This window comes from Crinia signifera, chromosome 1 (genome assembly GCF_055691185.1).
Source record: "Crinia signifera chromosome 1, ASM5569118v1, whole genome shotgun sequence".
In the NCBI taxonomy this organism is placed as follows: Eukaryota; Metazoa; Chordata; class Amphibia; order Anura; family Myobatrachidae; genus Crinia; species Crinia signifera.
Genome location: NC_139217.1, coordinates 273,854,952 through 273,869,411, shown reverse-complemented (window position 1 = coordinate 273,869,411; position 14,460 = coordinate 273,854,952). Strand labels below are relative to the sequence as shown.

Genomic DNA, 14,460 nt, shown 5'->3' with positions numbered 1-14,460 from the left:
GAGACAGCGTTTGAGGCTTTCTCAAGGTGTGCATGATGCTCAGTGTCTTCCGCAGCAGGGCTCCGGTGAAAGCCTTAGGCTCCGTCTGTGGCCGGACGGACAGGTACTTTGAGAAGAAAGAAGAAAAGACTCTCTTTTTTGTTGGGGCACTCTTATATGGAAATTATGTAACGTAATTTATAATCTATGAAAAATAAATGAAGGTAGGTAGGACAACGTGAAAGACTCAATCTGTCGATGCTCCTGATTCAGCAGTCAATACTAGTATCACAACATAAGGGAATGGGGATGTGTTAGGATAAAAGTGAAGTGTATTAAGAATTAACGTTTATTAATATCTCTAAAATAGGTACTAGACAGAAATATATACATTAAACACACAAAAATTAAATATAAATCAGAAACACTTGTTACGTTGGTATAGCCGCAAATATAGGGTTCCTAGTGGTTCTGCATCCAATCTCTAAGCTACTATTAAGTTATTAGCTAGAGAGAGAAAGTTTTTTTTCGCATAGGTTCAGCCTAGAGGAATGTAACAGATGTATCATAAAATCAGTTTTCCACAAGGTATAAATAACAAATGTATCAAACAGTGGCTACCACAGAGTTTATTGTAAAGAAACACTGGTGGAAATTTACTAAAGTAAATTTATAAAAGAAATTCATATTTTCACAGAAAAATACGAATTTTTTGGCGTATTCGTATTTTTGGCATTTACTAAGTCAAAAATTAGATTTTTCGTATTTGTATTGATGGGACATTCGTATTTGAATTTACAAATAAGAATGAATACACCATTGATGGAATACGACGAATTTAAGTTGTGTGCCTTCAATTATATTCCAAGATATATGTAACACACTAATGTAGTTGCTTCAAAATTCTTGTCTATATAAGGAATCAGCTGTGGAAGACCTCCTCACCTGAACAATGGCGTAAATACTGATGAAGACTTTTTTGCTGGAAGCACGGTCACGTACCAGTGTAATATTGGGTACTATTTACTTGGAGATTCAAGGATGTTTTGTACCGACCATGGAAGCTGGGATGGCACCTCACCTATATGTCTGGGTAGGTTTACTGTTGACTATTTTACTTTGGAGAAAACACATGTACTGTATGACATACTTTACCTACAGGTTATAGATCAGTGTCATATCATATATTCCATTGCATCTATACATTCAATTGCTACAAAAATTCCAGCAACCATTCTATAATAGTACTTAACAGCATTATTTATCTCTGGGGTCAGTCTATACCAGGGCTGGGCAACACTGGCCCTCCAGATGTTGATGAACTACACATCCCAGCATGCCTTGCATCAGTTTCAGCATGGCCACATAGCAAAACTAATGCAAAGCATCCTGGGATGTGTAGTTCATTAACATCTGGAGGGCCGGTGTTGCCCAGCCCTGGTCTATACAATGGTTGAGACATAATTCTGGTATGTGACTTACTGTATTGGTTAAATGTGGTGCAGTAACATAGGTCATATAAAAAAAGGTTTTGCCTTATGTGGATTTTAGTTAAAACATCTCTCATATCCCCTATCTACCATTGAGCACTTATTTTTAACATATTGTTAGATAAACATTTCATACATAATGCAAAATGTATTTTTATTTTGATAGCTGATCTCCCGTAGATATCGTCTAGCATGTGTTGTGCATTGTGAAATATCATGAATACTGAGAATAAAACAAACTACAGTATTTGTTCATTACTGTCATTTTCTTCTTTTAAGATGTTGATGAATGCGCACTTGGTTCCGATTGTGACAAACATGCCTCTTGCAGAAACACCAATGGTTCCTACATATGTACCTGTATCCCACCTTATACTGGTGATGGGAAAACGTGCTTAGGTAAAGTTTGAATCTAAAGGCTGTGGCTGCAGTACTTCCGGCACTGCGCCTCTATGGGGCTTACATCATGTGCAATTCCATTGTACCATTGTACCATTTCTGTATTTTATTTTATGATTTCTTATGCCAATGTATAGTCATGCGTGTTTCCTAGTAATCAATACAATCACACATATACTGTCATACAGATTGGTAATAGTACGCTCTTTACACAACCAACAATTTCCTTATGAATTTCTTACTTTCTGAAAGTATAAGCATTATCAGGAAATACAATTACAGTATGCCATTATGTCCAGTTTATAAAATGCTTTGCCCAGCAAAATATATTGTTACAGAAAAGTAGCAATGTGTATTTCTACAGAAATTGTTCAACTATTATGCCATAATAGGAACAGTTTAACATTCTGTACACTGCAGGTTTTATAGGCCAGTAGCTTCAAGTAGGTGAATTCAGGTATTGCATTAAAAATTCTCATCTTCCTCCGTGAACTTACACGCAGGCAGGGGGGTGGGGGGGATTCTGAGTATCCAGAGCCCCCTGCCTGCCGTGGGATGCAGTGGCTTAGATTACTAATTTTAATTTATTTTTAAGCCTCCATTAGGCTGTGTGGCTCCTGGTCTAGGACAGGCTGCCGCTGTGCTGTCTGACAGCAGGGGGAGCAGAGGCAGCTCCTCCCAGGCTGTGACCCTCCTGGGACTGTGTGGGAGAGAGCTGTCCGGGACTGTTGTCTGTAGCTGGGCAAGTGAGTGTGTTATATGCTATGCCCCAGGGTATCATGCTGGCCAGGGAAGTTAGGGACTGGCGTGATATACTGTATACCAGTGTATGGTATATGTATATAATGTGTTTTTGTATGCTATGTGTGTTTGTGGGTACATGATGTGTGTGTGTGTGTATGCTATGATATGTGTGAATGTATGCTGTGTGGACATGATGTATGCATGCATGCTGTGTGTGCAGGTATGCTACACACAAACACAATACTACAAACACACACACACACACACACACATGTATGGTATGTTTGTGTGTTTGTATGCTGTGCGTTAGTGTGTACATAATGTGTGTGTATGCTATGTGTATGTTTTGTATGATTATGTGTGTATATATGATGTGTGTTTTTCTGCAGTGTGTCTGTATTGTGTATGTATGCTGTGTGTGTGTGTGGAGGGTATGTATGATGTTTTTGTAAGTATGCTGTGTGTATTTACAGTATACATACAAAAGTGTGTGTGTATATGTGTACATGTATGCCACTTTCACATCTCAAATCCAGGTCAGACCCTTGGATCGGCGCATTAACATTAATCCATTATACATAGGGCGACCAGTGTTTAACCTTTATTATAACCAGGGTGGAATTGCTGGGTTGCTCAACCCAGGTTATAAGGTTTGGTGCTTTCCTACCGCAACTCAACTCGGGTCTCTACGTCAGCAACCCGGCATTATCCCTGGTTTAAGATATAGTGTGAAATCCCCTCAGGAAATCTTGCATTTGCCCTGATAATGCCATGGGAACTGCAATAATTGTAAATATACAGTATTATTCCACAACATATTGCTTACTATAGCACTGGGACCCCCAGCCCTTCTTTATGACCCATATCAGGTCTTAGAGACTTTGCAAAAGGAAAGAAACCATTCTGCATTTTACAAACAGCATATCTGTCCTTACATTGTACAGCACCAATGCAAATACAAAAGATTTTACTGCGCAGGAGGGGGAGCAGCAAGATATTGTATCTTAACAAACGTTATCTAAAATCTGTGAAAACAATACATACAGAATAAAGGAAGATATCACGCTCCACTATCAGGATCTGGGGTGACAAGGGTTCTCAGTTTCCAAATTTTGTGACCAATTCTAGTGATTGGTGAAGAGAATGCCCAACATGCATATAAGGAAGGAACAACAAAAATGTAGAGGGCAGTGTTCATGCACAATGTTCATATACATAATGCAGGACAGATTTATCAAATCTTTGAGAGAGATGAAGTGGACAGATATATATGTATCAACCACTGAAACTAGAGGGAGGAAGATTCAGGGGACATTTGAGAAATTATTACTTCACAGAAAGAGTAGTTGACAAGTGGAAAAGTCTACCATCACAGGTGGTAGAGGCAAGTACAGTAGAGCAATATAAACATGCTTGGGATAGGCATATTGATATCCTTACAAAGCAATAATAATCAAATATGGTTTAAGGCAGGGATGGGGAACCTTTTTTGTGCCAAGGGCCGTTTGTATGGGGAAAAAATCCTTCGGGGGCCATATGCAAACATTTCTCTTACAAATTGTCTTGCTGCAGCCGTCCCGCGTTCTGGTGGCTGCTGCTGAATAGGACTGACAGTCTCCGCCTGCTGTTGATTAAGAGGAATTTCGCGAGAACTACCGGCCTCTCGCGAGAATTCCCTTGTACTTGACTCCCAGCAAAGCCGCTGGGTGGACGGGCCACTCAGACCGGCTACGGGGGCTGCATACGGCCCCCGGACCTGAGGTTCCCCACCCCTGGCTTAAGGTAACATGTTTAAAAAAGGGGCAGACTAGATGGGCCAAGTGGTTCTTCTCTGCCGTCCAGTTCTATGTTTCTATGTTAATCCAAACAGTCCTGATCCAAACTCTGAATATGATGTCTCTCTAAAATCTAAATCCTATTTTGATTCATGTGATTATACATTTGCAGTCTGTGACTAAAAGGGAACAGTTGATATGATTCCTTTTGTGGAGTGACAGAGTGTCCAGAGTGGGAAGGGGTCAATTTGAGAGACATATTTTATTATTTTATTTTATTTAATAGACAAACGGCTCATAACAGAGCAGACAAACAAAACTTTATATTTTGCAGTTAACAAATCTTTTTTGCAGAGACGTCTGTAACAATTTCAACTATGAGATGTTTTAGCGTATAAGAATACACACTGGTCCAGATTTTTTACAATTAAATCAGTGGTTCCCAAACTGTGTGCCGTGGCACCCTGGGGTGCCTCAGGACACTTGCAGGGGTGCCTCAGGTTGGTGGTCCAGAAACAATTCAAATTATTTATGGTCAATGTAAGAGACAAAATCAGTGCTGGTGGCTGGCAATTATAAAATATGTGTATAAATAGAAGCAAATTTTGTCCATCACCATATAACTGACCATAAGGATGACATTTAAACACAAGTTACTCAATTTAATATATGTTTCATCATTTTTAAAAAAGAAATGTTTGACTAGGGGTGCCTTGACAACATTTTGATGCTCTAGGGTGCCGTGATTCAAAAAAGTTTGGGAACCACTGAATTAAATAATGAAATAAGTAATATTGATTGGCTGAGTGAAAAAAATGCAGATGTTTTTGGAATTAAAAATAAAGTTGGGGAAAAGGGTATATACTAAGTGAATTTATTTAAATGTATGCAGATGTGAGTCTTATGGCAATGACGTACTGTAGGCTTATATGTATAAATAAACTTGTGAATTATTTTTCCAATTTTATTTTTGCCTTTGTTCTTGCATCCTAAGGACTCCACAAGCACCAAAGAAGAAGAATTTGCACTCACACTGGTTTTGTCTTTTTAGTTAGTTCCATAATGTTAAACATGGATGTGATACAGTATGTGTTTTTATTTGAGCTTTAAACCACAATTAAGGAAGGTGGATGAGAGGCAAGCTTTCACTGTAGAGTGGAAATGCCTGATCGTTAGGCACTGGAGGAAATGCCACATAGGGCCTTATTTTGGTTCACTCTTTCTGACAAAATCCTTCTTAGATGGACAAAACCATGTGCACTGCAGGGGGGCAGATGTAACATGTGCAGAGAGAATTAGATTTGGGTGAGTAATTTTGTTTCTGTGCAGGGAAAATACTGGCTGCTTTATTTTTACACTTCAATATAGATCTCACTTTGAAGTAAAACCCCACCCAAATCTAACTCTCTCTGCACATTTTGCATATGCTCCCCTTCAGTGCACATGGTTTTGTCCATCCAAGAAGGATTTTGTCAGAAAGAGTGAACCAAAATAAGGCCCATAGTGAGGACAAACGGACATTCTTAAGTAGAGAACAGAGGAAAGCAACTCAGACTCACAAAGTCACTTACAAAGTGCATACCCCTATGTTTCCAAACTTAAAGCATTTGAGAGGGGAAGGCATTTTTCCCCTGAATGGAAACCAATAGGTACTGTATAATGGAGTGGCTAATATATATATATATATATATATATATATATATATTAAAATATCGGGATCCCTTCTCCTGTGAGAATGTATTCATAGGAATAAAGTGATTTATGCTTTTCAGAGTTTGGGATGTGGGGGTTCATTAATGTGAAAACTCTTTTCATTAAAAAATTAGTACATGATACATAAAATTATGCAGAAACTGCATAATTTATTTTTTAATTGCCCTGATAATTTGGACTCTAAATCATATTTTATAGCAACTAGAACAAACAGTTATACATAGTCTTATATGGGTAGGAGATCTGGCCAGAGGTCCCAATCCCATTGATAGCTGGGAGAGTACTGATTAATGGGAGGCATTCCCAACGGTTTAACAAAAAACACCCAGCTTGATTATAGAAATCTGTGATTGGTAATGTGAAATGACAATTTTGGCATATAACATAACTGACTTATATACAGTACATATACTATTCTGTTCATCGTTCTGCTTAATTTTAACTGTATTCAGATATTTTTATTGTAGAGCCAGTGAAATGTAATGATCCGGGTGAGTTGAAACATGGCAATTATTCTGGGGACCAGTTTGGTGTTGGAAGTGAACTGACTTTTACATGCAGTGAGGGCTATGACTTGATTGGAAGAGTGAGGTTGACTTGTTTAGAATCTGGTGAATGGGATGCTGCAACGCCATACTGCCAAGGTATTATTATTATTACTTTTATTATTAATACTAGCTTATATAAAGCAGTATACTCAACTATTGGCAACAAACATTGCAGTAAAACAAGTCTGTGTATTAACAGACACACAAATAGGTAAAATGTAGTACTTATACAATAGGTACTGTGCCTAACAATTTCAGTGGAGCTATTTTATAGTTTTATTCTGTTTTACTAACACTGTTGCCTTTCTGCTTCAATGTTATTGTTATTTCTGTAATGTGGCTCCTATATTATATACTGTATAGTGTGTATTTTGTTTGTGTTTTATTTTATTTGACCAGAAATGTGTTATTTTTGCCACAGAAGTTATAAGGAAGACTGTGTTTTTTCTTTTCTCAGAATTTAACATTTTTGAAATCTTAATTTTACCATACCATCCATCTCTGAATTTGTTAACAATATCTGTGAAATGGAATCACATTTCCACCTTATTTTTTATTGTTTCATCATAACGAGAGATAATCACTTGTTTGTTATGATGACTTTTGAGTTGTGATATTATTTAGTTCAGTTTATAATTCATTTACTTTACAAATAACTATGAGTATTTTCTTCTATGATAGTTCCTGTTTAAATTCTTCAATCCATATTTTTTTTATTTTTAAGCATTTTTATTTTGTATATCTTTTGTTCTATTTTTACAGCGGTATCCTGTGGTGAAGCACCTGTTCCAGAACATGGCAACAGTGTGGGTTCTAATCTTACATATGGGAAAACAGTTATATTCAGGTATAATATTGTGTTATCATTTTCTTCTACTCCAGGACATATACAGTATGTTAATTCAATGTTCCTATACTAGACAGATTAAGCGTTTGGTCCAGGGGCCTAAGGGGGGGGGGGGGGGTCATTCTGGTCGACTTGCAAAGCTGCCCACACACCCCCGGTCCGCACTGCTCTGTGCGAATGGGCCAGTGACTATATTAGTCATTGCGTCTGTTCGCAAACAGAGCCTGCACATACGCATAAATGGTTATGCGCATGCGCAGAAGCAAAACATTACTCCCCCATGCAACGTGTAGGGGAGCAATTACATCAGAATGACCTCCCACACAACCAGAGGCAAGTTTGAGTGTGGTGTCCCCACACCACGACCTATGGAACGATATAGATAGCACTCTCTTAGCCAGTATAGAGGGAACATAGCCTGCAATAAATTGTCAGGGCTCCAGCTACTCTGTATAACAATGGCCAGTGGGTCAGCATCAGACTCACAGGAGACAGCCATCTGCAGCATGCAGAATCAGCATTCACCAGTGGGACCCAGTTCACGGTCCAGCAGAAGCAGTGAGTGCACTATGGCTTGCACAGGCTGAGCTGGACCAAGCAGACCTCCTGTCCACTATTGCAGGTGTTAGCAGGGCTCCAGAGAGAGAGCCAAAAACTATGCAGTGGCCGCAGGTGTACCACAGAGCTCCATTGGCAGAGCTCTGTGGTACACCATGCTACAGAACTTGCTACCCACCTTGATAAAGCTTAAAAGACAGTGAAACGTGTTGGTGTGACTGCTGGGACCTGTTTGGACATTTGCCCTTTCACCTGCTTAATCTTCTGGATGTTACATCCATCCGTTCCCCCTTCCTGGAGCTTATATCATCTAAAAGCACAAGCGCACTTTACAGAGGACCCTTTCTGGCACAACCAGTCCACTTTTGATCAGGACACCTCCAGCGGTCTTCTTGGCATTCATCCAGGTACATCGCATTCTAGAGAGGATCCCCCTGGTATTACATCATCCACCCAAAGGGACACCTCCATTGGCCTCTGAGCTTGCAATCGGCCCCAGTGGCCCACATTTGGATTACAATTGGACTCCATCTTGGGAATCTTACAGTCCAGAGCAGGTTTTATTCCCCCCCCCCTTTTTTTTTAATCCAGGTCCCAGTGTTTTATTATTGTTTTTATATTATATCCATATATGAATTATGAAGTGTCTCAATTAAATATTTTATATCATCATTTTGTGCTTAAATCATTAACTGAGCGCTGCATATTTCTATCTTATTTTGCATGCTACAGAACTTGTGTCTAGATTGGCTATACCTATAGGTGGCCAAAGTGATCAAAATATTTGTGTTGAGTCCCTCAAACACTTACAGACATTTATCAGCCATAAGCATATTAACCATGTAATGTATTTAATGTGTTATGTTTCTCTTGTACTAGATGCAGTGAGGGCTATACATTAATTGGTAATGAAGAAACGGTGTGCCTTGCTGATGGTTCCTGGAGTCATGGAGCCCCATCATGTGAATCCGTCACATGCTCCAAACCAAATGATATAGATTTTGGGAATTTTACATTGACTGGCCTTACATTTAAGTCAGCAGCATTCTATACATGTGACACAGGATACAGGTAATGTACTCTTAATATGGCAGGTTTGTTTATCTTTGTGTGTTCTACTTATTTTTGATCTTTACTTCTGAACATCTGACTTTCAGGTAACTAACTTAATTGATTCATGGACTTCTGAAATTAGTACATAAGAATAAAAAATACCTATTTTTAGGGGAAATTTAAACTGTACTAATAATATATTTTTGAGCCCTTAATATGAGCTTCATATTGCTGCTATTTTATTGCTAATGATTGTTTGTGATTTGATTAACAACATTTGTTCTTAGCTTGCAGGGTCCATCAACTTTGACTTGTGAAGCCTCTGGTAACTGGAGCAGTGATGCACCATCCTGTAAAATTGTGTCCTGTGGTCCTCCCCCTATTGTCAGAGATGCCATCTCGAAGGGGAAGGACTTCACCTATGGAGATGCAGTAACATACACTTGTAAAGAAGGGTATGGGAAGTATATACTTATTATGGAGACACACAGGTTGCAATATTTGGCCACTGTATGTGTTGTTAGATGAATATGCTGTATATATAGTTAGATTCAGGGGAGGTTTCAGAGGTGTGGCTGCACATAGTTCAAAATTCAAATAAGGGACCCCACCCGCTGCCACCAACTGCCATTCCAAAATGACTTATTGGCAGGTGGTGTTTCTTCCCTATTTGAATTCTTCTCTGTCCTGCAGCCCGACCTGGAACCACCACTGGTTAAGTTTTATTGCAATCTGATTAATACCTTGGCCTGCTCAGAAACACAGATTATAAATGAAGAGGTAAGTGGATGAAGATGGTATGTATAGAAGGAACAGAGATATTTACAGTTAAAGATACAATATTAGAATGTATGAATTGGACATTGCAATTTTATCTATGAATACTGTATATAAGTAAATAGACTGCCAACATGTAAAATAGCATTGTTACTATGATCACTAGGTCATAACATCTTCACCCATATATATTTCAGAAATAATGCCTTCATCCACTCGCCTCTTCAGTTACACAATCAAGTCAGATTTGCTGCCTATTACATTTAAAGGCTTCACCCTTTGTAGTCTCTATTGCGGGGCATTGCATTTACTGTATATGTAGAATTCAGCAGCTACTGTATCTTTTTAAAATAGCTTATGATTGTATTGCGGTATAAAGCAGCCAAATGGGATTATAGAGTAGCATTCGATTAGCAGTGAGCTGTACATTTTCCAGGCCACTTGTGGAAACTGATGTCTGCTTGCAACTCCAAGCACCGCAGGTAGAAATTATCTAAACCTAACCCTACTGCTTTTGCATCTTAATCGCTGTACTTGGAGACAGCAGTAGATTTTACCTATGGGCTGCAGGACTGATACCCCCCCAGTAACCACCACCACCTAAGTTCAGTGACACAAAGCCAGTTGCCGTCCGTGACTGCACTATCTTCAATGTGATTGGCAGTGAGCTCTTATTGGTTATACTTACCTGTCAGTCACCCACATGACAGGCAGCCCTGGTGTAAGGTGTTTTCTCCCTCTGACACTGTCAGGCCGTACGGCGATTAGCAGAAAACATGTTTCTAGAAGGACGCCACTCCCTGTCTCAACTTAGATGGTCTGTGGCCGATGCAGTCCATAGAAGCTGGTGTCTTGTGCATGCATGGTCACACTGCTACTTGTACACATGCGCCATCCCAGTTCCCAGTTACATTGCGCAGGTACTGAGACCTGGCACGCTGGGGCTACTATAGCTGTCTCTTCTCCAGGCATGGGTGGCACCACTTATAAGTAAGTAGGAGCCTACATTGCTTAGAGAGCACAGTGGGAATAGGAACATGGTTGTGTTCTTACACTAATAAAATGCTTTACAGTTGCCCTCTAGTAAACATGCACAAGGTGTAAATACAGGCAAAGGGTACAAATATAAACCTGGACAAACTATGTTGGGGTCAAATGCAATGTATTTTATGATTATATAATACACTGGGTAGCTGTGTTTTCACATTACAGTTTACACCTGAGTCAGAACATATTTTCGCTCAACTGTTCATACATTTTTCGAAATCATACGCCCTTCCTAATAACAATAGCTGTATATGACCCAGGGCCAAAATTGCATTTTTAGCTTGGTTTAGACTTCATCAAAATGATACTCTAAATGTGTTTATTCCTGACAGTTTTCACACCAGTGTTCCAGGCATTGTATTTAAATAAATACTGTGCCATTCAATATGCATAAAAGTGAGGAATTACTATATGCTAGTTACCAGCCCATCAAAATGATGTGCAGCTGAACAGAGCAACACATGAATTGTTCCGTCAGGCGTCATCTTTTGGCCACTGGCTCCCAAATCAGTTGACTTTACCCCCATCGAGCATTAGCCCTTTATTATATAAGATGCCCTGACATCTCTGATTACATGTAGAGTGAGCATGGCAGGTGGATTCAAGTGTCCAAGCACACCTTGCTGATATGCCCAAACAATAAGTCCACTATGTGATACAGCAATTTAGCAACAAAATACATGTGGTATTTTAGCAGGAAATGTTCCTCTGAGAAATCTTCTTTGCCTATTCCTACAGTAACATAATCCATACTTTCTATTTTTATACAGATACACATTAGTTGGTCCAGAAATGATAAGCTGTTTATCTACTGGAAAATGGAGTGACAATATTCCACAATGTATGGTTGTCTCATGCGATGAACCTCCAAACGTTGATCATGCAACCTCACACAGTGCTCACCGACTCTATGGAGATACTACATACTATTATTGTGATGATGGGTATAGTATGGTTGGTAACATTAAAATGCTGTGTAATGCCCAAGGAAAGTGGATACCACCCGAAGGCATGGAAATGCCCCACTGCATAGCTGAGTTTTGTGAGAAGCCATCATCTGTGGCCTATGGTATCCTTGAATCCATAAACAAAGCCAAATTTGTTTCTGGAACAACGGTCAGCTTTAAATGTATGGAAGGATTTGTACTAAACACATCAGCCAAAATTGAGTGCATGCGAGGTGGACAATGGAACCCATCACCTTTATCTATCCAGTGTATACCAGTCCGCTGCGGGGAACCTCCTGGTACCAAAAATGGCTATATCAGTGGAAAAAACTATAGCTTTGATGCAGTGGTAGCTTACAGTTGTAATAAAGGCTACTACATACACGGGGAGAAGAAAAGGACATGTCAAGCATCTGGAGAATGGAGTGGCCAATTGCCAACATGTCAGCCAGTGTCCTGTGGCAATCCACCAGAACTGCAAAATGGGGTTGTACAGGTGTGTGTGTTCACTTCTTTTCTTAAGTTTATTGTGTTTTGTGTCAATCGTCAATGCAAAAATATTGATTTTTGTGCTGAATTAACGTGAAAAGTCAACAATAAACAACATAAAATATCTGCGCATGTGCGAAAGGGACATACGTCCAAATTCCGCATGAATTGTTTACACTATGAACAGGGGGAGGAGAGGGGCGTGAAGGGCTGTTTGGCCTCATTAACATATGCATACGCCCCCCGTTTCATGGGCGTTCCCATGAAAATGCTGGGCGTACGTATGGTAATGCGGCCGTGACGCACATGTAGGGGGCGGACATATGATATTGTCAGCTGCCTGCCCAGATCCCTGCTTTTGCACGGAGAAATGCCCGAGTGGTCTGAGCTTACGGGAGCTGCCTGACCACTCGGTCCTGCATTCGATGGTATGCGACCATCGAATGATGGGGGAGGTTCCCAGAGATGGAGGAGGTGTATACATGAGAAATCCACTCGTGCGGTCAGCGGCTTACCGCATTCGGACGGAGTGAGCGATCCGTACGGAAGGCGGGGTTTAGGACGCACGGTCCTGGCCGCATATTCGGCTCCGGCCGCACACAGACCAGAATAAGGCCCTTGGTTTGGAATTGCATATGGATTTGCGAGTCAATAGCGATTTAGCGATCCATTTGCAATTCACTTGCAATTTTGCACGGGGCAGTTGCTGTTTTTGTCTGGGTGGTCAACTCGCAAGCCACTGCAAATTCTCTGATTAGCGATCAATGCTGAATTAGACCTTATAAGAAACTAAGACACGCAATTGTATAAAAAATAGCACAATGAAAAAGTAAATATGGATCAAAGGTCAAAAGACAGATCAGATACAAATGATCCATGCCATATATTGTTATGCTTATTTTGTGACTTTAAATAACTTACTGTACTTAAAAAAACATAAAACAACATGTAAAAGAGTGCATGCAGGAGATAAACTGAAAAGGTACATATATCACCATGACTCGTACTGATTCTGAGCAAACAGATTTTAATTGCTCTTTATATTGAATCTAAGGACCCCTTAATGCCACTTTAAAGACAGCAATAAAGTTATCAATATACTGTATAACAAAGAAAGGAAATCACACACTGTTAATCCAATAAATTAGTATAAATATTAGAGATGAGCGGGTCTGGATCTCCGGGATCCGACAGATCCGAATATCGCGATCCGAGTCTGGATCCGAGCCGGCTCGGGAGTTCCCGCCTAAATTCCGGACCGAAAACTAGGCAAAACGTCATCATCGCGCTGTCGGATTCTCGCGGGATCTGGATTCTATATAAGACACACACGCGCCGCGCCATCTTTACTCCAGCATAGGAGAGGGAAGAGGGTGGTTGTGCTCTGTGCTGTGTGCTGTGCTATAATAATAATATATTATTTTGCTGCTGCTCACTCGATTAGGGTCTGCAGGGGCTGCTGTACACAAGTCCAGTGTACAGAGGCTGCAGTGGCCAGTGTACAAGGGGCTGTACAGGGGCTGTGTTCAGTGTGACAGGGCTTGTGTCCAGTGTGACAGGGCTTGTGTCCAGTGTGACAGGGCCTGTGTACAGTGTGACAGGGCTTGTGTCCAGTGTGACAGGGCCTGTGTACAGTGTGTCAGGGCCTGTGTACAGTGTGACAGGGTCTGTGTCCAGTGTGACAGGGCCTGTGTACAGTGTGACAGGGTCTGTGTCCAGTGTACAGGGTTTGTGTCCAGTGTACAGGGGCTGTGTTCAGTGTACAGGGGTTGTGTCCAGTGTACAGGAGCTGTGTACAGGAGCTGTGTCCAGTGTCCAGGGGCTGTGTCCAGGGGCAGTGTCCAGTGTACAGGGGCTGTGTACAGGGGTTGTGTCCAGTGTGACAGGGGCTGTGTCCAGTGTGACAGGGGCTGTGTCCAGTGTACAGCGGCTGTGTCCAGTGTACAGGAGGGGTTGTGTCCAGTGTACAGGAGCTGTGTACAGGAGCTGTGTCCAGTGTCCAGGGGCTGTGTCCAGGGGCAGTGTCCATTGTGACGGCTGTGTCCAGTGTACAGAGCTGTGTCCCGGGGCGGTGTCCAGAGGCTGTGTTAATTG

The 14,460-nt window shown here is 40.8% G+C and overlaps 1 protein-coding gene across 4 annotated transcripts in view; it reads left to right on the top strand.

Annotated features, from left to right (window-relative positions):
* The window catches only part of SVEP1 (sushi, von Willebrand factor type A, EGF and pentraxin domain containing 1), a 323,106-nt gene that overhangs the window by 243,164 nt on the left and 65,482 nt on the right, over positions 1 to 14,460 (top strand). For 3 of the 4 annotated variants that reach the window (XM_083183959.1, XM_083183968.1, XM_083183987.1), the window contains exons 31-37: positions 899 to 1,072; positions 1,749 to 1,868; positions 6,568 to 6,744; positions 7,411 to 7,495; positions 8,933 to 9,124; positions 9,394 to 9,561; positions 11,701 to 12,373. In XM_083183959.1, coding sequence (XP_083040085.1) covers positions 899 to 1,072; positions 1,749 to 1,868; positions 6,568 to 6,744; positions 7,411 to 7,495; positions 8,933 to 9,124; positions 9,394 to 9,561; positions 11,701 to 12,373 — 1,589 coding nt within the window. The remainder of the gene's footprint in view (positions 1 to 898; positions 1,073 to 1,748; positions 1,869 to 6,567; positions 6,745 to 7,410; positions 7,496 to 8,932; positions 9,125 to 9,393; positions 9,562 to 11,700; positions 12,374 to 14,460) is intronic. The other variant, XM_083183977.1, reaches the window with a different exon arrangement.